General features: G+C 49.7%; 1 protein-coding gene across 3 annotated transcripts in view; it reads right to left on the reverse strand.

Moving 5' to 3' along the window:
* ASTN1 (astrotactin 1) overlaps nt 1-23967 on the reverse strand; it is a 180341-nt gene that overhangs the window by 76084 nt on the left and 80290 nt on the right. For 2 of the 3 annotated variants that reach the window (XM_084636682.1, XM_084636684.1), the window contains exons 3-8: nt 19493-19886; nt 17875-18021; nt 17186-17293; nt 12040-12189; nt 11294-11461; nt 4801-4885 (exon numbers count right to left, since the gene is read on the reverse strand). In XM_084636682.1, coding sequence (XP_084492808.1) covers nt 4801-4885; nt 11294-11461; nt 12040-12189; nt 17186-17293; nt 17875-18021; nt 19493-19886 — 1052 coding nt within the window. Of the gene's footprint in view, nt 1-4800; nt 4886-11293; nt 11462-12039; nt 12190-17185; nt 17294-17874; nt 18049-19492; nt 19887-23967 lie in introns of all 3 variants that reach the window. The other variant, XM_084636683.1, reaches the window with a different exon arrangement.

Raw genomic sequence — 23967 nt, forward strand, 5'->3', positions numbered from 1 at the left:
TATGGAAATACATGCAAATCTGCAATCCTTTAAGGCCAAAAGGATTTGGGCAGGTATGGAGGAGGGAGAGATTCACAAGCAGCAATGGCAGAAAGGTAATGCAAACAGACATGACCCTGGAGATAGTTGCATGGCATTACAAGAAAACAAAATAGCCAGAGCGACCACTGCAAGGGGAGGAGATGGCTAATAGTGGGACACAGTGAAGGCAAGTGCAACTCCCTCTTGTCTATTAAAACAGGAGGAAGAGCTCATCCTGCTGCTGAGGAGGGAGTGTTGATCCCACAGGGCTACCACTCTTGTCTGGCAGGTGGGGAATCCAGAGCGGGAAGTGCAGGTGCTCGGTCAGTGGCTTAACCAGGACCAGCACTGGGCAGGGAGAAAAAATGACCCACCTGGAAGTCCCCTATTCCAGTGTTTTTCAAAGTTCGGGTCACGACCCATTATTGGGTCACGGCATGTAAGGCACTGGGTCACCTTGCTCAGCACCTAAGGACCCTCACAGCTCTGGTCAGCACTGCTTAATTGGGACATTAAAAGTCCTGTTAGGGGTGCTGCCCAGCTAAGGCAGGCTAGTGCCTACCTGTTCCAACACCGCTCTGTGCCCTGGAAGTGGCCAGCAATAGGTCCATCTTCTAGGCAGGGGACCACAGGGCTCCGCGCGCTGCCCCCACCCCAAGCACTGGCTCTGCACTCCCATTGGCTGGTTCCCGGCAGGCAAGAGCCATGCGGAGCCTCCACCTAGGAGCCAGACCTGCTGCTGGCTGCTTCCGGGCGCAGCACAGTCCGTGGTACCAGGACAGGCAGGAAGCCTGCCTCTGCACCCTCGCTGCACTGCTGACCAGGAGCTGCCAGAAGTAAGTCCACACCCCAACCCTCTGCCACAATCCCCTGCCCCAGCCCTGAGCGCCTCCCAAAACCAGAACCCCTTTGTGCACCCCAAATGCCTCATCCCCAGCCCCACTCCAGAGCTTGCACTCCCTCCCAGAGCCCTGATCCCTTCCCACACCCCAACCCCCTGGGCCTGCCCCAGCCCTGAGCCCCTGCCAACCCGGAGCCCCTCTTGCACCCCAAGCCCCTCATTCCCAGCTCCATTAGGTCACAGGCATCAACAATTTTCTTCAACTGGGTCCCCAGAAAAAAGTTTGAAAACCAGTCCCATATTCATCTCCTCTAACGGAAAATCCATCTGGCCGCCCAAGGCTAGAGGAAGGAAGCACAAACATTTAGCCAGTTAGACCTGCTTGGGGACCTGAGCTTCTTTTGGATAGATTTCTTCACTTGTGCCCCTTGCTCAGCCCTGTCTCCACAAGGCCACACAATGGCAATACCTCCCACAACAACTCACATGTTTTTGTGGTGGGCCTTACACATTGGTGGCTCTCTTTAGTCACAGATTTCAAGGCCAGAAGGAACCATCTGATCTGATCTCCTGTATAGCACTAGCCAGACAACTTCCCCCAAATAATGCCTAGAACAGATGTTTTTCAAAAAACATCCAATCTGGATTTAACAATTGTCAGTGATGGAGAATCCACCCTGACTCTTGACAAATTGTTCCAATGGTTAATTATTCTGACCATTAAAAATTTACACCTTATTTCCAGTCTGAATTTGTCTAGCTTCAACTTCCAGCCACTGAATCATGTTTGACTTTTCTCTAAACTCTAATTTATCAATGTCCTTCTTGAATTGTGGACACCAGAACTAGTCAGCGCTCCAGCAGCACTCGCACCAGTGCCAAATACAGAGGTAAAATAACCTCTGTGATCCTACTCTAGATTCCCCTGTTTATGCATCCAAGGAACGCATTAGCCCTTTTGGCCCCAGCTTTGTACTGCGCGGTGGATAATCAGCTGATTATCTACCAAGACAGGTTTTCAAAGTCACTGCTTCCCAGGATAGAGTCCCCTATGGGTTCCTAGGGTTCCTGGTGAGTATGGTCTACATTCTTTGCTCCCAGATGTATACATCTGCATTTAGCCAATTTAAAATGCATATTGTTTAAAGGCCTAACATTTTGTTTTGACAGAAAGAAAAGAACCAAGACGTACACGACCAGAGCTTCAGCTTTTTGGCTGCAATGGAGCTACATTACTGATCCACACCAGCCGAGGATCTGGACCTTAGACTCCAAAACTGAGGAGGACAGGGGAGGTCCACTGAACATTGAGACACAAACGAACGTGTTTGGAAAACTTTGACTTAATTGAAACCCGATTTTTTGTTTAGCTGAAAACCAAAACACTTTCGCAGTTTAGCCGCTAAGTACTAAGACCTGCAGCAAACTGTGTCTGTCTCATTCTTTTCCCCACAATGCAGTGATCAGGTGTCTAATTGGACCAATTTTCAGCACACTTGAGCAGCTCTCATAATACACTGGAAATTCTGCTGTCCAGCACTGCTCTGAGATGCCCACATCAGCAACTCTGAAAACCAGGCTCCCGCCACTCTGATGTAATGCAATGCAGGCAATCAGCCCCATCTCGCTTTCAGCGTTGCCAGTTCACTTTTTTCACGCAGCTCTGCACTGCAAGTTATTTTCCCTCAGATTCATTAGCTTGCATTTTCCCAGAGTGCATCTCATTATGTTATTTCTTAGCCGTGATTCTAATCTCTCTGGGTCCCTCTCTGTTCATTATCTCTTCCCCCTGGTGTTCAGAAACACCTCTTGGTTTTGTAGCATCTGTCAATGCTTTTTCATCCCCTTTTCCAGAGTGCTGAACTAGAGAGGGGAGGATGGTCTTGAAGCCACGGCAGTGAAGAGGGATGCTGGAGAGCTGCCTCCTTCAGTCACCCTGAACTACGCCAGGACACTGTAACAAACCCATGGTCTCCTAGGGCTGCACGGATATCACAGTGCCACTCAGCATGGCTCCCTAGAACTTTGCGGCAGCAGGAACAGAACTCGGAACCTCTAGCAGCACAGAGACTGGCCACTTGAGCTCAAAGGAAAATTTCCAGTCAGGACCCCTCTATCTTCTCCATAGGCTGCCGCCATCCACTAGAGGGCAATGGAGTCACACACATTAACCATTAGCGCCACCAGCAGAATCGGCCACTGTTAATTAATCAACAGGGCAAACCCCAAAGGGAGGAGTTGGGGGTGCTCAGCAGCCCTCTGGGTTTGGCCCAAAGCTAGCAGTGCAGAGCCTTCACCCGCTGCTCTGTTCTCATCCCATTTAGCAGAGAACAGTGGTTCCCAAACTCATGAGCAAGATCACAGCAATGCTCACCGGCCTGCCACGGTGATAGGAGGCTACAGTATAAAGCACACTGCTGTCCTTGGAACAAATTTGTTGTTGATTATTACCGTTAATTGAAAATGTTAATTAAGTCGAGACAGAACCACCACCCTTGCAATAAGCCACTGGACCCCACTCCCAAATTCTGTGCATCGCTGTTCCCCTGACCTTATGTTTGAGGTGCGTTCAGTTCCAATGACAGTATTCCAGGGTCCCACAGTTTCACAGCCAGAGAATCAACCCGTTGCCACAAAGATATTGTCCCAAATCTCAGCATTCATTTAATAAAACATGTTTCTAGCACTAGTGTTTGCCAGTGTAACATTCCAAATGTGAGCGGAGTGCAGGGCGATAGAATGTGGTTGGCAGATAATGGGGTTTAGAAAGGTGTTGACCAATTCTATTAATCTCACTGGGCTGTCTGATCTGAAACCTAACAATGATCATTTCAGTGTCAATATTGTTCACTCCTGATCGTTTGTGCAAAAATACCCAGCTAACCTGCTTCTCTCCCAACCTCCAACTGCCTCCCACCCCTTCCTGGATGCCAGCTGTGCCCTAGCCAGCTGACAACTTCCACAGTGCAGCTATACGCCAGCAGCACAAAGCTCCATGGCACGCTGAAAATTAACAGGTGGCATGAAACACACTGGTCCAGATCTTCAGCTGGTCTAAACAGGCACCTGCCGAGGATTCGGCCCATTGCATGTAAAACAAAAATGAACAGCAGGAGTTCTACACAGACTGGGTTATTCGTTTTCATATTTAATTAAATATAAACCTCCCTCTTTTTTTTTTTTTTTAAAAAAAGGAGTACTTGTGGCACCTTAGAGACTAACCAATTTATTTGAGCATAAGCTTTCGTGAGCTACACAAGTTCTCCTTTTCTTTTTGCGAATACAGACTAACACGGCTGTTACTCCGAAACCGCTCTCTTTTTTTTATTTACCCTATTGCAATATTTCTATTCTGTTGCACTCCAGAACCCCAAGGCCTTTGCAACAGAGCTTAGATCCAGCTTGCTGCAGACTACACAAACCTTGACATTACTCTCCTCCAGGCTAATTTCCATTCATTCTTCCAGGAAGATGTCATGCGACAGACACTGTAGCAAATGCTTTGCTGAACCCCAGATACTCTACACGACAGCCGTTGTGTTCCCATTGTCCGCTAATTGTCTGACTCACTCAGAAAAACCCACCATGTTTGTCTGGTAGGTTTTGTCCTTTATAAAGCCCATCCTGCCTATTTCTCATGGTTGTAAACCTGTAAATGCACTTTCCAAAAGTCTGGACCAAATGAAAGTAACCATGGAACGTGCTAACCAAATAAGTTTCTTTATCTGCCTCTAGTGGCCGGATCCCATTAAGCAACGTACAAATCTACCACTGCTCCCAAGCCTGCTGGTCCTTTAGCTCAAGAAGTAGAGACTCTTGCTTTTAGATCCAGGCGCATGTGGCTCAATCCCACCAACCACCCATCCATGGGGTTGCCCCAACAGGGAACGTTCATAAAGTCAGGAGAATTTTTTGCTATTTGTGGACATCAGACTTACCCCTGGTTCGTGCCCCACTCGTTCCGGATGCAGAGATGCTTGTGCACCGGGTCCTTCATGTAACCCTCATAGCAAAGGCACTCACCTAGGAATGGAGGAAGGTAAAATAAGAGAGAACGAATTCTACTTGCCACTGCTGGAGACAGGCTACTAGACAAGATGGACCAAGGTCTGATCCTGTGCTCCGAATGAACCCTGCTAATGGGAGTCTGTGGGCTCCAGGGGGGCTCACAACAGGCACGGTTATTGCATCAGGAAATCCCACCTCCATGTGCCAGAGGCTGAAGTGCGCAGATTGTGTAACTGCATTAACTCCCTTCCTCCCGGAGATCTACAGGTGGTGCCATGGCAGTGGCGGAGGTGAGCCCTCACACCAAATACTGTCTCCTCTTCTCCTCCCTCCAGACCTTGCTACAACGGTCAGCGGCAGCCTCCAACCCCTGCTCTAAAGGCTGGAAGCTGGTGGCTGTACAAAACCAGCCCATGCTCAGCGTAGAGTTCAGAGCACACCCCCTTCCCTGTCCTCGATGGCCTCTTTGGGGCATTCCCCAGGACCATAATTAGGGAGCAGCCCTTGCATTTCCTTGAGTATGGTGAGTATAATTCACACCATTTATTACATTGGCTGGGCAAGGGGGGGGACGCTCCTTTCTTCCTTCACACACACACACACACACTGTGCAGCCACGTAAGGGTAGGCTGAATCTGGCTCTTGGTTAGTTAATATTTATAAAGTGCTTTAGGTCCCAGTCCAGCACAGCTCTTAAACACATGCTTAACTTTAAGGGCTTCACTGGGAATATTTAAGTGCTGAAAGCAAAGGACATGCATAAATGCTTTGCTAGATCAGGGCCTTAAAGAAAAAAAATGCTAAGAATCATTATTATGTGTTATAAACTCAGTGCACTGTCATGCAACAATGTAAATATGGAGAATTTCAGCACCCAAGCATCAGGAAAATTCAAAATGAACATCCCCAGTGCACAATTATCTTGGTCAAATTACAACAACATATGTCCCACCATGGTTTGGATTACTGTTTAGACTAGTGCATTACACCTTATATCCTATGCACCCGTGTCACAGGAGCTGTGGGAATATTTGACCAATACTTTCAAGCATCGGTGTCTAAAGTTATACACCTAAACCCGTACTTAGGCACCCAAATAAGCAGGCTGATTTAGAAAGGTGTTCAGCTTCTGTAGCAGCCATTGGCTTCCAGAGGATCTGGGGCTGCTCAGTTTCTCTGAAAAACAAGCTACTATTTAGAGCCCAGATTTTTAAAAGGTATTTAGGCAAAATCCATGGATGTTAGGCACCTAAATACTTCTGAGGAGCTGGGCATAGTTGCCTAACCTATCTTTAGGAAGCCAAGTTACATCCATTAATATTTGAATTTCCTGACTCGGACACATTTAAATACTGAACTTTAATGTTACTATTTTGTTCCCTGTGGAATGGCTTTGCTTTTAAGTAAAAATGAAACGTATGAATGGTGTCACAGTAAAGCAAAGCGCAGACGACTTGAAATTCCATATTGCTCATGCGCTCTCCAGTATTTCTTGCCTCTGATCGGACCAGAAGCCCTAAAAGGACAGGCTCTATCCCGTGCTATTTCAGCACTTCCACCTCCTAGGTGAAATTCACTCCTGCAGAAGTCCAGCATGATGCCCACCATCATGGTTGTACCTGGGGATTGAACCAGGGACCTCCAGAGCTAAAGCATGAGCTAAAAAAAGCACTGCAGCTAGAAGCTGTAGAAGATCCTATTCTCTGTGGATCAGGTGCAGAAGGGAACATACACACCAAATAGTGGGTTACACAAGAAAAGATCTATGCACCAGACCACTTAAGCTCTGAGGGGTGGATGAGCTTCATGCTGGCTGACTGCGAGTGGGAATTTCATCCCCTTTACAGGACAGAACCCAGAATGGCAGAGACCTCACCAAAAAGGTTTCTTTCAGCTTGGGGCAAAGATTTTGCCTGGTTACTCTAGCCCAATCTGTTTGCAGCCTGCTGCTCTTAAAAAGCCAGCTTTCGTGCTAACGGATACCCTGCGTGCAGCATCACTGGACTATGTGGGACTGCACAGGGGACAGAGCAGGGCAGCATACGGTCCAAAGACTAGAGTCCGTCAGGACAGCCTCCTGCTCTTAAAGGGCCACACGCCTTTAAAACACAGGTGAAAGAACGCTGAATTTTTAAGACCCGACCCCAAGGAAGCTGATGACTCCCTATGCAGGGGCTGCATCTGCTGTGACAGATGGCTGTGAACACACGGAACACTGATTCTGGAGCAAGCACAGACTCCCAGCAGGGGAGCAAGTGGATATTACAGAAGACGACACAGACTGTGCGTAGGTACATGCTGGCCAGAGGGAAGAGACTGTCCCAGCTTCTGCAATGACTTAAGCCCGTGCAGCCCTGCTGGTGTGGTGCTGGGTGGACAGCAGTGCCGAATGTGTCCTATGGCCCAGAAAGGAAGGATCACGTGGCTGAGACACTGTACTGCAACTCAGGAGACTGGCTCTGCTGCAGACTCTCCGTGCAACCTTGAAACTGTGAAATGGGGAGATCAGGCTTCTTTTCTCAGATCTATTTAAACAGTAAGCCTGGTGGGGTCAGGACTGGCTCCCATTATGTGTTTGTACAGCTCCTGGCACAATGGGGCCCTGACCTTGGTTAGGACCTCTAGTGCCATGGTAAGACAAAATCTTCATAGAAGGAAGGTGAATTCTGCCCACGGATACTCCTGACTGCAGCAGCTCAAGTGGACAGGAGAGAAGAATGTGGTTCGGTGTTTGGAATGAGTTAATAAGCAGGCTGTGGGTAGCAAAGGTGATCAGAGAGCAACACTGCAGGTGGCGGGACTGATACTGGAAAACGGAGACCTTCATTTCTACACCACAGATTCAAGCCCACTCCTGGTCACCAGGCACCAGAAATCCACGCTAGCTGATGGCTCTTCAGCTGCCTACACGAAACAAACTGGTGGTTACAATCCAGTTCCTAGCATGCCAGTGCTCAGCCGGCTCTACCCGGGCCCCTCTCCGAGAGGCCAAGGCATGGAGGCTGCACTGCCATCCGCTCTGGCCGGGAGCGAGTCACAGTGCTGGAGAACTAATGCTTCCACTGCCCATCTGTTCCATGGCTAAATCCGCAGGGGAACCAGTTTGGCAGCTTGCCCCAGCACTACATCTACTCCGCACTGAAGGAAGAGATGTGGCTGGATGGAGTGATCCTGGAACACACCCCGAGCAGATAGCTCAGCTGCTCTCCATCGTAGTACTGTGTGCCCTCTCGCTTACATATCCACACTACACTCACATAAAATGAACGCTGGAAGGAAACAGGAGGGGAAAGCGTTCAGCTGCTGCCAATGGGCCCAGTGCCGCTGAAGTCAGCATAATGCCATTTACATTGATCTGGCCCATGGTAACATTCCTGCCAAAACATACAGTTCAGTAACCAAGGAGATGCAGATCACCTCACGTTACAGATGAAAAACTAGACTCACTCAATTTACCCCAGTGTAAATCTGCAGCAAGTCTGCTCGATACTCCAGATTTACACCCACATCTGGACCCTGAGATCTGAGTTTGGCCTCTAATTGCTGTAAAATGCTGTTCCATTTCGATCTGACAAGGAAAGGAAGGCAGTGACCTGTAAATCAGATGACACCCAACAGGGAAAACGAAGGCAGAGAAGCCATGTTTGAGAACGAAGCCAGCCGAGGCACAAGGGGAAAGGAGATACATTCCAGTAATCCCACCAGGATTGATCATTTCACTAGAGGGAAAAGCAAGGAACAGAGGCAATTGCAGGGACAGCAGGGAGGCCTGCTTCCCGAGACAAAGCTGGAAGCTGCAAAGCTAGGTGAGCTTAGCTTTTTATGGGCAGAGATCCGACAGAGTAGTGTCACGGGGCAGTATGCGTGCTTGGGCCACGCAGCGTGCAGTAAGACAGAGGATTTAAAAAAAAAGACAATGACCCTACTGAATACTGATGCTCAGTAACGACAACAGACTCCCAAGCTCATTACGGGCAGGCAAAACATGATGGGGGGGAGGGGGATTGATGTTTTCACTGCAATGAAGGTGTCCCTCACCAGGGGAGAGCACTTTCCCAAAACCAGTGGCAAGAATAAACACCTTGGTGCACCTACAGCCTGGGCAACACTTAAAAACTTAGGTCAAGACACGTATGGCACTCAGAGGTGTGAAAAGTCCATAGCCCAGAGCAATGTAGCGATGCCAGCCTAACCCAGCTGTAGCCATTGGCAGATGCAGAGAGAGGGGGGCAGGAAAGAGTACCACCGCAGCAGGATCACAGTCAGGAGCCAGGGAGCAGCGACCCGGCAGAGGAGCAAACTCCAGCTCATGCCCAGACAAAGCACTCACCGCTAGCACCCAACCAGGCTCAGGGCCCTGCTCCTCTTTGGATCCAGTTTAAAGATTTGGTAACCTTATCTCGGGGACTGCGTTCTCTACCTATGATCCTATTCTTAGTCCAGCCCAGCAGTATGGACTATATGACCTCCTGAGGTCCCTTCCAGCCCTACCTTTCTACAATTAGACTCTGAGATCTGCACTGAGCACAACGTTGGTTCCATGCTGTGTGTCATAAATATAAAGGGAAGGGTAAACCCCTTTGAAATCCCTCCTGGCCAGGGGAAAGCTCCTTTCACCTGTAAAGGGTTAAGAAGCTAAAAGGTAACCTCGCTGGCACCTGACCAAAATGACCAATGAGGAGACAAGATACTTTCAAAAGCTGGGAGGAGGGAGAGAAACAAAGGGTCTGTGTGTCTGTCTATATGCTGGTTTCTGCCGGGGATAGCTGGTTTCTGCCGGGGATAGACCAGGAATGGAGTCTTAGAACTTTTAGTAAGTAATCTAGCTAGGTATGTGTTAGATTATGATTTCTTTAAATGGCTGAGAAAAGATTTGTGCTGAATAGAATAACTATTTCTGTCTGTGTATCTTTTTTGTAACTTAAGGTTTTGCCTAGAGGGGTTCTCTATGTTTTTGAATCTAATTACCCTTTAAGATATCTACCATCCTGATTTTACAGGGGGGATTTCTTTATTTCTATTTACTCCTATTTCTATTAAAAGTCTTCTTGTAAGAAAACTGAATGCTTTTTCATTGTTCTCAGATCCAAGGGTTTGGGGCTGTGGTCACCTATGCAAATTGGTGAGGCTTTTTATCCAACATTTCCCAGGAAAGGGGGGGGGTGCAAGTGTTGGGAGGATTGTTCATTGTTCTTAAGATCCAAGGGTCTGGGTCTGTAGTCACCTAGGCAAATTGGTGAGGCTTTTTACCAAACCTTGTCCAGGAAGTGGGGTGTAAGGTTTTGGGAAGTATTTTGGGGGGAAAGACGCGTCCAAACAGCTCTTCCCCAGTAACCAGTATTAGTTTGGTGGTGGTAGTGGCCAATCCAAGGACGACGGGTGGAATATTTTGTACCTTGGGGAAGTTTTGACCTAAGCTGGTAAAGGTAAGCTTAGGAGGTTTTCATGCAGGTCCCCACATCTATACCCTAGAGTTCAGAGTGGGGGAGGAACCTTGACACTGCGGGTCTCAGTACAGGCAGCCACAGATGCCCTGGGTTCCCCTGTGCAGCGGTAGTTTGGTCAGTGTCTCCGTATCCCTGCAATGGCATTGTGCCTGCTGGCAGATAGTAAACGACGCGCGCTGGTTATTTCACGCCATTTTTGCGGGTGGGACCACTGCAGCTATGCCGCACTTCCACCACGTCCACACCCAAATTCTTCCCCGTCCTTTAGACATCCTGAGATCAGAGCTCTGGGTGGCCAAGTTACAGTTATAGGTGTAAGGAAATGGAGGAGGATCGAGGGCAAGCTATAGCCCCTGAGTGAGGGTTGCCATTCAATCCTTATCTCACCCTGCTGATCAGTGCTGCAGTTCTTATATTTCTCTGGGGGGGGCACAAGAAAATAGCGTTCCGAGTTTCAAAGCGTTACATGGGGCTTTAGCCATACAACTGCCATTATGTGGCATGAAAAACTCACCTGGGGAATGCATGGATTTCCCTCAGATTGCAGTTACCCCTGGGTCTGTGCCATCTCAGCCACTCCTTCACAAGCACTTTGGGGAAGGGGATGGAAAGAAGGGATCCCTTGCAGTAAATCATCAGTTAGGGGGTGGAGGAGAAGGAAAATCAGGGATCTAATTTAAATATGCAAATCACCGAACTCTTTTCTGACCTGGGCCACCAAGACCCAGCAAAGTCTCCAAGTCTGTGCCAAACATGTTAGCCACAAAACAAACAGGCTAAATGGATGATGTTGCTGGCACAGGATGCTTATCACACAGGCCACCAGCCTATAACGACTGAGTCTGCCCCTGTGCAGCCAATCTTTGGACCGGCTGGTAAATCCAGGGGGCCCATCTGAACCCGGAGAGATCAGCGAGCAGGAGCCTGTGCTGCTGGTGATGGAAGTTACCCTGGCCTCCCCGCCAACCCTGCCTACCGGTTTCTGGATCACACTGGTGTTCACACGGGTCAAGAAGCCGTCGGGCACAGAGGTCCAGTGCCCAGGGCCCGCTGGAGTTCTGTTGGGAGAACAGGATGACCTGGGCAGGGTTTAGCCAGTCACTGGCATCCAGCTGGCTGCCCTCCAGCAGGATAAAGCGGCTCCCTGCAAGAGAAACACCGGTCGGGAAGCCTGCGATACAGAACTCCCCGCAAACTAGTTTCAGAACCCAAGCTTCCTGCAAGCCAGTTATAGGCACCCCACAGGCCAGTTTCAATTATAACTGGAATAGCCTTCCCCACACACGCAGCTCTGTGCTCGGAGGATGATGTCCCAGAACAGGGGCTCCCCTGGCCTGGCCCGGCCCTTCCCCCTGTGGTGGCCCATGATTTCAGACCTGGTTCCCAAAGAGCAGACTCTCCTCGGCCATTAGCTTCACGATGAGTCCTGAAGGTTACCAACCCTCCAGGATTGTCATGGAGTCTCTAAGAATTAATCTTTAATTTAAAGATTAATCTTTATGTAATATGATGAAATCTCCAGGAATTCATCCAACCAAAGTTGGCAACCCTAGTCCTGACGTGATGACATTCGGCAGCATGATGTACCGTCCACCTGTCGTGACGCCAAGGGTGGGCAGCTCCATACCCAGCCAGATTGGCATTTACCCTGGCCCACTCCCCCCGCCTGAGGGTCAGAGGGCAGAGCTGTGTGGGCGGAGGTGGGGGCGGGGGCGTGCTCACCGTCGGCAATGAGGTGCTCCGGGACGTGCAGGGTGATCTTGACGATGAGCGGGCAGCTCATGTGGGACGAGCACACCAGACTGATCACGCAGCTGGTGACGCTGATCAGGGTCAGCGTGGTCTTGTTGACGGGACTTCTCGGCGAGCCAACTGGAACAACAGCGAACAAAGAGACTGATGGCAGAGACATCAGAGCCACAAGCACCAGCTGCCACTTCTAGAACACAATCCAAGGAGCTCCCTAGCTCCCCCACTCCCACCTCCTGATCAAACAGAGCAGAGAATACCAGAAGAGTTCATCTTCCCAAGGAAACCCTCACCTCTCAACCACCCTCACCACTTAGAGGATCAAAGGGATCACAACCCACAGAGTTTGCGTTAGTCCCTGTCTTGTTTGGGGTGATGTGGGAGGGCAGCTTTGCTGAGATCAAAGTGCTGTGCCCTGGAACTGCTTCCACAAGCAGCCAAGTTTTTGGTTATTGGCCCATACATGTGCAGACTCCAGTTCCCACAGGTAATGAACGGCACTCCACGGAGTGCCTGGAAGGCTGGTCGGTCTGTCCCTATCTCAAACATCCGCTCAGAAGCGGCAGCCTCTGTCCGCCCCCGCAGCGTCAGGCATCCTGCAGCTTCTGACCTATCATCTCTCTGACAGTTGGCACAATGCCCTGGCAGGGGAAGAGGCAACTCTGGGCCGCGAGAACACTAGCACTATCAAACCTGAAGCTTTAACAGCCTGAGGCTTCACAGTTCTCAGAATCTTTCAGAGCTGTGCGAGCGGTCCTAAGGGCTGCAGGCACATAGGGCTCAAAAGATGCCGTTTTGCTAAGAGTCACAGGACCCATGTGGCTAGAGGAACCAGCTGGTTTGGCGTCACAGTACAGAATGAGGTCTTAGGTGTATATAGCGCCTCTCACCCCAACGTACTTCACAAACTACACCACAGACAATTATTTGATCCCTGAAATGCAGCCACTTCGGGTAGGCAGCACAGCAGGAAGGTGGACAACCAGCACACTGCCCTACAGTGAGGGGAGCAGATGTTTTGGGAGATCAGTCTTTCCCTCCCATACACACTCTTCTGAAAAACACACTGGTCCAAATTCTGCTCTCATCCTCCTGACCGGAAATCCAGAGCAACTCCCGTGAGGTCATTCAATGGAGCCACTTTGGATTTATACACGTCAAAGAGGAGACTTTGGCCCATTATGTTTTTATGGAGGATCATTCTTCACTTCGTCAGCTGTCTGTATGTTACTGCACATGTAACAGTTCAGGTCCTTTCACAACACTGTTGTGTGCATCAATGCGTTCTAAAAGACCACTGTAAATGGCTTCTTTTTCCAGCAGGTCAGAGATACATGGCTGAGTATTCAGTAAAAAGAAGAGAAGTAGAGTATTCCATTGGTTTTTCTTGCTGGTAATTTTCTTGGATTCAGTTCGCCATGAATAGGTGCCACGAGATCTTTAACGTCCAAGGCTTTTAATCTCTCATCTGAAGGACTCATGCTCTGAGAAAACTTGTGCTGAGTTCACCTGTCTCAGAAAGGTGAAAGACTGAGGCAGCCTGTGTGGGGCCCCTTATCAAAGGGACCTGCCTCAAATGATTCCTGCTCTGAATTTGACCTGCTGCATCTTAAATTGCTACAATCCGGTGGTGAATACGGTGAAGCTGACCAGGCACATGCCAGGGTATGCTAGTGGCCTCCACGTCCATCACCAAGGTATCTTATGGAAGTTTTAGTTTAGAACTTTTCCAAGGGGGAAAGAGAAATCAGTTAATTAACAGAGCCTAGACAGGGATTTGCTTGCAATGGAAGTGAAGTCTTAGGCTCATCCAGTGAGTGGACTGAAAGGCTGTGTGCTCATTTCACAAGTTCAGTTATCCAAAGAAGAAAATAAAAGAAGAGGGAAATGCCATGACTTTAGAAACAGTCAGAGATATTTGCCTGTGTATTCAGCGAAAGGAAGATAAGGAGAAAATACCCATCAACAAACAGCACTCCTGCATTCCCAGACTTCAGCACATTCTCTCATCAGGAAGCTCTGGAGACTCCTTTCAGGTCTCCAGAGCTTCCTAACCCAAAACTTGTGAATCTCGCCCATCCCCGTCCTGGCTTGTGAAACAGTCAGAAGCAAACGGCACCAGTCCTGACTGAAACCGCCAGTGCCTCATGCAGAAAAGGAATTTTCCCTTCCTCCTTCAAACATGCAGTAGCCCGACCAATCCACCCTGGACACTTTAGTCCAAGTCAACTACTACCCAGCATCAGACCTCCCGTTCCTGAGCTAGCTCATAGAGAGGGTAGCAGAAGGCCGACTACTAGGTAATTTAATCTTCTAGACCCAGCACAATCTGGATTCAGGCCAGGACATGCAACTGAAGCCACTTTAGCAGCACTGATGGAAGATCTCCTGCTGTCAATGGATAGAGGGCAGACATCCATTCTCATCCTCCTGGGACCTCTCCACAGCATTTGACATGTGGACCACGAGATTCTGCTGTCCTGCCTGAGAGGTGTGGCAGGGTTCCAGAGTAATGCACTAGGATGCTCTGGGTCCTTCCTGGAGGGAGGCACCCAGCGAGACATGATGGGGAACTGCACCTTGTGATACTTCTAAACCTGAGTCTGTTTAAACCTGGGGTGTCACCCCCTAAGCCAGAAAGTGAGATGAGTCATTAGAGACAACTACCTGCAGGTCCTGGGATGGGCTCCATTCCATTCAACAAGGGTTCAGCCAATCCACAAGCAAGGACCCACCCAGGTGACCCCAAGGCAGGTATACAAGCTCCTAAAGGAAGCAGGCTCTCCAGTCTGCTTGACGTCACTACCTGGCCAGAAGCATTCCCACCGCTGGTAGTTTCAACAGACTGTCCCTGCTTCAGCGCTTGGCTCCTGCTCTACCCAGGCCTGTTTCCATGCCCCTACTCCAGCCTGCTTCTGCTCCTACCTCAGATGGCTGCCCGAAGACTCTGGCATGCCTCTACCACCAAACCGCTTGCTTGTGAAGTTCCACCAGGACCTCTGGGCCTTTACATCCAACCACTAGGTGAACTGGTCAGATGACATGGACGCAAGTGCCAGCAATATGCAGATGACTCACAGCTCTACTTACCCTTCGCCACACATGACCACACTGCTACCACCAATATGGCCCAGTGCTTGGATGAGATCAGCTCATAGGTGAAGAACAGCTGGCTGAAGATGCACCCGAGCAAGCCAGAAGAGGGAAGAGGAGAGCATTATGAAGAGTTCACAGCCACGGTGCTGTCTCCTTTGGTTCAAGGTACACATCCACAATTGGTCAGTTCAGTCACTAGAGTTGGAGAGCTCCTGGATTCCTCGCTGATGCTAAGCAATCACACAGCAGCATCCATGAATAATGCTTCCTCCATTTCCAGTTGGCTAGGAGACTCCATCCCATCCTGGCAGACAATGACATGCTATTCACACCCTCATTACCTCTTGGCATGACTACAGCACTGCGATATACTTGGGCATGAAGCCTGCGGCACTTTAACGAAGCTCCACCTAGTAAAGACACCGTAGCGCATCTCCTCATCTTCAGAAACACAAGCTATCACAAGCACATCAAGCTGTCCTCTACTCTCTACACTGGTTTACCAGAAAATAGCAAGTCAAGCTCAAGGTCCCTGTCCTTATCTCCAAGGGACTGATCTGGGCACACGACAGCTAAAGGACAGCTAAAGCTCAGGGATGCAGACTGTGGTCTACAACTCTATTCCTCAGGCACGCCGGAAGGCCCTACAAGAAGGGTAAAGCATGTCTGTGTAGCAGATAGAAGAGCCTTGGGCGCCAGTCTGAGACTGCAGAATGAACCGCCCCAGGAACTATGGACCATCACAAACCTCCCCACCTTCCACTCCAACTCTTTGCCTATCTTCTCTAGGACAAACACGGAGAAACGTGTATAAAAACCCCCCAAAAGCAACCACCTCCCCAAACCAAGGAGTGTCCGCTGCACACCTCTCCCACTGGGGAGGGGATGAGAGAACAAACACCACATGACAGATGTTAGTCACATTGTTGGATGCAGTCTAAGAACCAACACAATAGAATAAAAGTTCAGATGTCCCGAGGAGAGAACAGCAGGCCAAGCTGTGAGCATCACTGCCGAGGCTATAAAGGGTGCATTGGGGGGTGCAGAAGAGAATCTACAGTTCCCAAGAAAGAAGCTGATGGTAAGAGAAAACTAGTCCATCATTTTAGCTAGGGACAATGTTATTGGTTAACAGTACAGCCTTGTTTTACTTTGATATAGAAGGGTTGGTTTTTATAATCATTTCTTTTCCTTCTTTTAAGTCGGGCACAGCTGCCTTCTCTATGTTTGTATACAGCCCATCGCTGGTGAGGTACAGTGTATTTATAGAATCTTTCCATCTGGTTTCCCCTTTGTGCGGGAGACGGTTTTATTAAAATAATAGCAGTAAGACACCGAACAGGGAGGCACAGGGGCTAACAAGCCAGGCTTTGAAGCCCGTTACTCATTAATATACAACAAATCCTGGGAGATGCCAGCAGCAAAATTTGAATCTATTTCATCCTCAGTTGCAAAGATCTCCCAAACAGCTCCATGCGGCCAGCGGACTGGCTAGGGACTAGAAATCAGCACTTCCTGATTCTAGTTTGAGTATCAGTTCTGACCGCCATCACACCAACTATTCAATGGAAAATCATACCCATAGCCAGTGTTCATGTAGAACCTACAACGTTGCACTTTTGCAGCACACAGCCATTTGAGGAAGCCTGATGAGACAAAACAGAACTCGGACGTCCCCACAAAGAGGATGCCCTCCCAGTCTGGGTTACATATCTGGAAGGAGATGGAACTATAAGACTACTGGAATAGGGGCATTGCAGCCAGACAGCTGGACTGACAGCCTAATCCTGGCCCCAAAGAAGTCAATAAGAGCTTTACTAGTGACTTCAAAGGGATCAGGGTTTGTCCCTGAGCACTTACCTAACTCTCCATCTCTTCTCATCTTCATATTGGATATAGTCCTGCTATTGGAAAACACACGTAGACACAACCCGGGTCCAGCCCCTGCAGGAACATCTGCTTTCGATTCCCAACCTCCATTCTCCCCCCACCTACACACCCACCCACCCACCCACATGCATACCTCTGCTGCGCCGCCTGCTCCGAGATGGGTCAGTATAAAACGTCAGCTGGGGGTCGTTGTCAGCCTCTGTCCCAGAATCTCCTTCGGGGTTCAGAAATGCTGAGCCAGCTACAATTAACAGATGACAGAATCACTTCCAACAATCGCACTTTTCCCCCAACCTCTGCCCCCATCATAGCCACCTGCCGTCTCTCATTGCTGTTCTTACTTGCACTGCCAGAAGTGCCAGAGATCAGGGCCTCGTTGCGCCAGGTGCTGTACAAATGCACTCCTCTTGCCCTGAGGAGCTTACCATCTAAATAGACAAGGGCTGGGAGGGGAAACAGAGGCACAGACACCTGCCCAGGTGACCCAACCTCAGGATCTTTTGAGCTCTGCCCACTGCTGTCACCAATGCTGGCTCTTAAGTGGTCAGAGGGTGTTGATATGGGGAACACAAAGTGCTCCCTTCTCCCACAGAGGAAAATCATGAACTCTGCCTTGGGGACCTGCCCTGTTTGCAGTCCTCTGTCGTAGATGGACAATGCTGGTATTTGTACTGGTAGAGCCGGAAATTGGGGGACTGTGGCTTTGCCTGCACGCGCCAGATGGGGTGGGAAGGCAAAATCCCCGATGCAGACAAGGCCTGAGCTCCACCAGTGAACAGAACTCCCCACTGCCGCCCCCAGCCCCGGGGAGCCACAGGGTACCTCGCGCTTTGTTATTGATCCGCTTCCGCTGGCTACTGGAGGTATGAGACAACAGGGTAGCCTGCTGGTGGTTGGAGTCCACGGGGCTGGTAGCGATGATGTTATCCTTGTACTTGTTCATCAAGGACAGCTTGGCGTTGTCGCTTCCTGAGCAGGAAGAATTTAAGGCAAAAACTTTCAGAGAAAAGACAAAAAAAGGAGGGAGAGAGAAAGAGAGAATTCATTTCTCAGGATCCAATTCCTTTCCCAGCATCTGGGCGAGAGCTCTAGCAACACCTTGGATGGTGGCCCGGCCAGCGAAATTGACCAGGGTCCCTATGGGGGACAAGGGAACAGGGGCTGGAACAGGTTTCTTCCACTCCAAAGGTGCATGGGATGACAAAATTGGTTCAAACCAGGCTCTGGAGAACCCTGTCCATTCCAAGCAGCAGCATGCCCACCTATTGCAGCTCCACCAGCCCTGCAATGCATTGCTACCAGGGTGAGATCCAACAAGCAGGGAGAAACTCCTTATCTGGCCTGTAACGTGGAGGAAGGGAAGTAATCACTTGGGAAGAGCCAGGGATGACAAGGAGGAAGGTTAAAACTCGCCCCATGAGATAAACTACCTCTTAGGCTGGGTGTTGGAGAAGCCCCAATTCATTCAGCGTCATCTTGAGGAGTCTGCAAATAGACAGGCATTCAGGCCCATCTGCACTACAGCAATAACTGAGTCAGGGGACCCTCCTTACAATATAGTTACCCCTGACCCAGTTACAATACTGTACAAGCTGTAGTGTACATGAGACCTAACTGGGCCCCTCTCTGACCAGGCTACGGGCTCGGGTTAAAATTTTCAAAGCTGCATAAGAGATTTCACTGCACAAACTGGGCAGGCAAATCCCTTAGGCAGCTTTGGAAATCTCATCCTTGGACTTCCCAGGAATACAGTTTAGATTCCACCTACAGGTTGCAAAGTGGCTACAGGCTGTGATCAGAGGACAACTATGTAGTCACTAGGTCTTGTGATCCAAGAGAAGCCCCATTTGCATCAAGGTGGTATTAACACTGAAGACTACTGATGACACTTTAAACATCGACGTTAACTATCTCACTGCTGATCATTTTTTAAATGGACCCAGTGGTCCTGGGACTGTGGCTGGAGCTTGGGGATGAGGACAGAGCTGGGACAGAATACCACCACATTTTTCCCTTTCCATCTGACCCCTTATTGAAGCCTCTGTTCAGGGAGAAGAAAGGTGTGGGCACAGAGATTCTTGTACTGGAATCAAGGCTCTGCATTTCAGCACCACCTCTTATCTCTGCTACATCACATGCAGTGGAAGACGCACTGCTAGATCTGGCTGCATGGAGGCCCCAAGCCATGGCTATGAGAATACCCAGGGGAACATACTCACTGCCATCCCATGCTTAAGGGAACCCCAGATTAGGTTGTCCCACACGGCTCTGGGATCAAATCAAACTTGCACGGGGAAAGGGGTACTCTGTGTATATGTATTCCACTGTAGCCCAATGCCCAGCAATACACACAGGGAGAGGACTTGGTTTCAGGACTCAGCTGAGCCCACGCAAACAGGAAGAGCAAAGCACATGGAGGGTAAACCTTTCGACCCCCAACCTGGCGTGAGATCCATGCCAGACTTCTCATTGCAGCCCTGCAGCGAATCCAGCGTCCTGGTGACCTGGCTGGCGAAGTCCTCGCCGCCGTTCATGCACTCGCGCTGCAAGTGGTGACGCAGGTCAGTGATGTCGTACTCATAGCCGTCCAGGATGGGGGTCTCACGGATGCTCAGCGTGCCGCTGGAGTTGTGGCCTTGCACACGGGCGTTGCGCAGGCTCTCCCGCCCGTGACCCCCAATCAGGACTGAGGGGATGTAGTGGATTTCGTTGGCCGCCTCCGCGCTGGCACTTTTCTGGGGCTGCGGCACCCGGCGTCGCTTGCACCAACGCCGGCGGGTGTAGAGGATCATCACCAGGCACAGGATGGAGAGCAGCAGGGCAATCATCCCCCCCTAGGGAAGGGAACAGAAGCAGGGCTCAGAGCCACGGCTGGAGGCAGCAGAACTGCAGCCGGCCGCCGGGAGGCAGAGCTACATGGACAAGGAGATCAGTGGCTTCCATTCCAGCTGGATGGCCAGCGCGGCAGGGAACGCATGGCCAAGGGGGAACGGCAAAGGGGACTGGACGACTTTCCCCTCTCACCCACTAGTCTGACTCCAGGCCAGGCTGAAAGTCACGCCTGCTGCTGACACTATAGTTCGGGGTCTTATACACTTAAAAGGTCAGGTATAAAAAAAAAAAAAAAAATCGAAGCCCTGGCTTTCTTACAAGCCCTGCAGCTGCCGGGAGCTGTCACGTTTCCAAACGCAGCGTAATGGTGCCTTAAAAATGCCAAATTCCTTCCCCAGCAGGCAGCCCTTCAACTATAAACACGGGCGCCAGGCTTGGGACTCTGCCCCACCAGGCTCTAGATGCTGTCCCGCTGTATGTTCCACTCAAGGTGCAGGGATGGAGCACAGGGAAATCCTACTATGCCACGCCCCGAAGCGACCTCAGCAGATCTCCTCTCGTTATCAGACTGGGATCTCCAAGCACTTTGCAAAGGGAGGGTAAAGCAGATGGGGAAAACTGAGCCTACCGGTACAGACAGTGCCCATTTAAAACATAGGCCAGTTCCTCAGATGGTCTAAATCATCATAGCTCCATTCAATTGGGCATTGACAATATACACCAGCTGAAGATCTGCCCTTGGGGCCAAAATCACGCCTGGAATAAGCAGGAGCAGCATCCATTGGGAGTTCCCTTCAATGGTAATTGTGCCTTCTTAGGCCAGGGAAAAACTGGGCTCTACATTTCCATGGAGACCCCACTGTTCATGGCAGAGGCAACAGTCTGAATAATGCATGTGATAACGACAGCCGCTATTGTTTTAGTCCTTCAAACAAGCCTGTGTAATGGAAACGGGACTGGAGAAGACGGAAGAGGCAGAGCACCGTCAGGAAATCAGCGGTGTGGGATATAGCTCCCTAATAAGTAACAATCGTATGCAGCAGTTCTACCGTGCAGCTCAGCTGGGCACTTTCCGGAGGTGGGTCTATCCACTGGAGAGCTGGGGAAATGGCAGCAGGAAGAGGTGCAGCAACCTGCCTACGATCACACAGTGAGTCGATAGCAGAGACAGGGATAAAATCCAAGTCTCCTGACACCTGGTCTCCCGCTCTCACTACGAGGTAATATTTAGCACTGATCGCCTGCTTTCCAGACTGCATTTCAGAAGGGCTCAGGCTTGGCCTCATTCTGCTTCCATTGAAGCCAACGGTGAGGCAGGCCACGACGGAGCGCTTTACAAAATCCCACTCTATATAACTACTCAGAGTGGGGTACTTTGGTGCCCCAGAATACAGACCCAGATCTTACAGTCCAGTGTGACTGGAACAGTGGCCACCATCCGAGCGCCTCCTTGTGGCCAGGGTGCCTCTGCAGCCCATTTTCCCTTTCCTCAGGGCTGCTTAAACACACGCCACAGTCTCTCATCTGCTCACACCCCTTCTTAGCACCTGGTTTCTTATTAACACAATGTTCCAAAAAACACAACAATAATCTTCCACCTAGCTTTAAGCTGGGCACACACCCTCCTCCCTGAGGTGCTGCCCCTTCCCATCGTCTGGGCAGCTGGAGGAGAAGCAGGGTCTGGCCTTTCGCCTTTGCCTTCTCCCAAAGGAAAAGCAAACCTTTCAGCTGGGACTTCTTACCCAGCCCCAACTCTCTTCCTCGGGGACCATGGCAGGAGACCCTCACTCCCTCTCATTTCTGTCCGTAGTTCCCCTTCTAGCTCTGTCACCACTGAAATTCCCCCGACCCTTTATAGCCCAGGTGCCCGGCCCCACCTTCTTAACTGGCTCAGGTGGGAGCACCAGCTCTGGCACAGAGGCGCTGGACCTATGTTAATCACAGGGACCAGCCACCCCTTGACATAGACACAGGATGTCTGAGTGTAGGAAATGGGGAGTGGGGGCTGAAGGAAGACAGGGCCAACAGCACAAGATCATGATCCTTTCAGACATTAACACATTACACTGCCTGCCATCCCAGTGAGACAACCCGCTACTTGAGCTAAAGGGGAACTCCCTTAACTACTGGTAGTAGTCGGTCCCTTATCCTTTCTGTGGAGAAGGTCAATGGGAGCAGAGTTGGGACTGGTTAAAGATTTCCTCCAGGCCCCACTGGAATGGACCTTGAATTTCTTCACTTGACTTAGCTGTTTGGGTGAGGTGTGGGGTAGCAGAGTGAGCTGGATCCCTGAACTCCTGGGTTCTGCTCCCAGCTCCGTCACTAACTCAGTGTCTGATCTTGGGCAAGCCGCTTCACTGTTACGCCTCCCCCCAATCTGTAAAACAAGGCTAGTGCGTACCTGCTATGTATAATGTGCTGACTTGGAGTGAATGAATTCCCAAGTGAACTAGAATGTATCTTTTAGACAAAACCATCTGAGGGGGATTTGTGGTGGGGGATAATGCGACTGTCCATTTGGGGTCCTTTGCTCTATGGAGCTGTACATTTTTGTGCAGCACCTAGAGTGCTGTGTAGGTGCTTTGTAAATGCGAATAAATAAGTCTAATCCCATTTACCCTCAGAGATGCCAGAGTAATTGTGCGGGGGGAGGGGAGATTTCTTGGCTCATTTGAAATGGAAGGAATTCTTGGCAAAAGAAAATAAAGAAAAGTCTCTGTATCACAACCCTGCCTCAGCCAGGAGAGCCTGCGATCATCAAAACATGGAAAGTAGCATATAAATCACAAAACCCCCAAGAGCCTGGCTTTGCCTCATGGGGAGCTTTCATTCAAACGCAAGAGTAAGTTACTGAAAAAGAACTAAAATTGAAACAGTCCTTAAATCATGTTGATGTATTTTAGTATTAAATCATTTTGGGGTGCTTTTTTTTTTTTTTTTTAAGGAAACAGAATGTTCATGAATAGAGTCCAGCTGTCGGCTCGGGGGAGCGAAATCCTGTACTTATAATCCACAGGACTGGTACAGAACAGACAGATGATAACGCAAACTCACCCACTCAATGGATCAATCTTAACACTGCCCAAGACAGATAAGACTGCAGTCCGTAGGTGCTGGTTAGACACTATGGCCTCAATTCAGCCAAGCCCTTAAGCATGTGCTGAAGTCCAGCCTCCTTCAACAAAACACTTCAGCCCGTGCTTAGTTCCAATTGACTTCAAGGAACTTAAAACACACACTTAAAGTTAAGCGCAAGCTTTAAATGTTTTGCTGAATCAGGACGGTAGGGCCAAGAGGAGCCAGCTTTGAAGCAGTTACCTGAAAGCGAGGGAAACTAATAATCTTTATATATTTATTTTCATGTAGTCTTTGAAAGCAGAGATCAGATTTACTGTGGGCAAACGCTCGTACTGGCAAAGTTTTCAGTGCCCAGGTGGGGGAGGTAATATCTTTCATTGGACCAATACATCTGTCGGTGAAAGAGACAAGCTTTCGAGCTCACACTGAGCTCTTCCTCAAGTGACGTTTCCGGCTGGTTTGAGCACTAGCGCACTCAATCTTTGGAGACTGTCCCAGGGGCTCTTAGAGAAATTAAGTGTGTGACTTAACAAAAGACAAGAGAAGACGGGATTGCTATTGACATTACAGTAGTGCCTAGAGGGGCCAACTGAGATCAGGGTCCCATTGCACTGTGTGCTGTACACACACACAAAGTGAAGCCATGTCTGCATGGGGCAATTTTTATTGGCAGAATTTTACAAGTTTAAACATACTGGTATAACCATAGCAATGGAATCCTGCTGGTAAATCTCCCTGTATAGACAAGCCCTTCAAGCCAGTCCCTGCCCCAAAATGCTCACAATCTGTCTGGCTTATCTGGGTAAAGGGTCCATTGCTACTGCAGTCCATAGATAAAGCTGGAGTGATACGAGCTCAATTTTGCTGACTGTGCCAGTCCTCTAAATCTCGCATGCCAAGAGCAAAAAATAAATAAATGGGAGCCAGCTAACAGCTCAATGTCCATTCTTGGCCATTTTCCCTCTCCTCCTTTTTATGCAATAGGTGATCTTGATAAAATAAAAT

Source organism: Lepidochelys olivacea (assembly GCF_965140295.1).
Source record: "Lepidochelys olivacea isolate rLepOli2 genome assembly, chromosome: 8".
Taxonomy (NCBI): domain Eukaryota; kingdom Metazoa; phylum Chordata; order Testudines; family Cheloniidae; genus Lepidochelys; species Lepidochelys olivacea.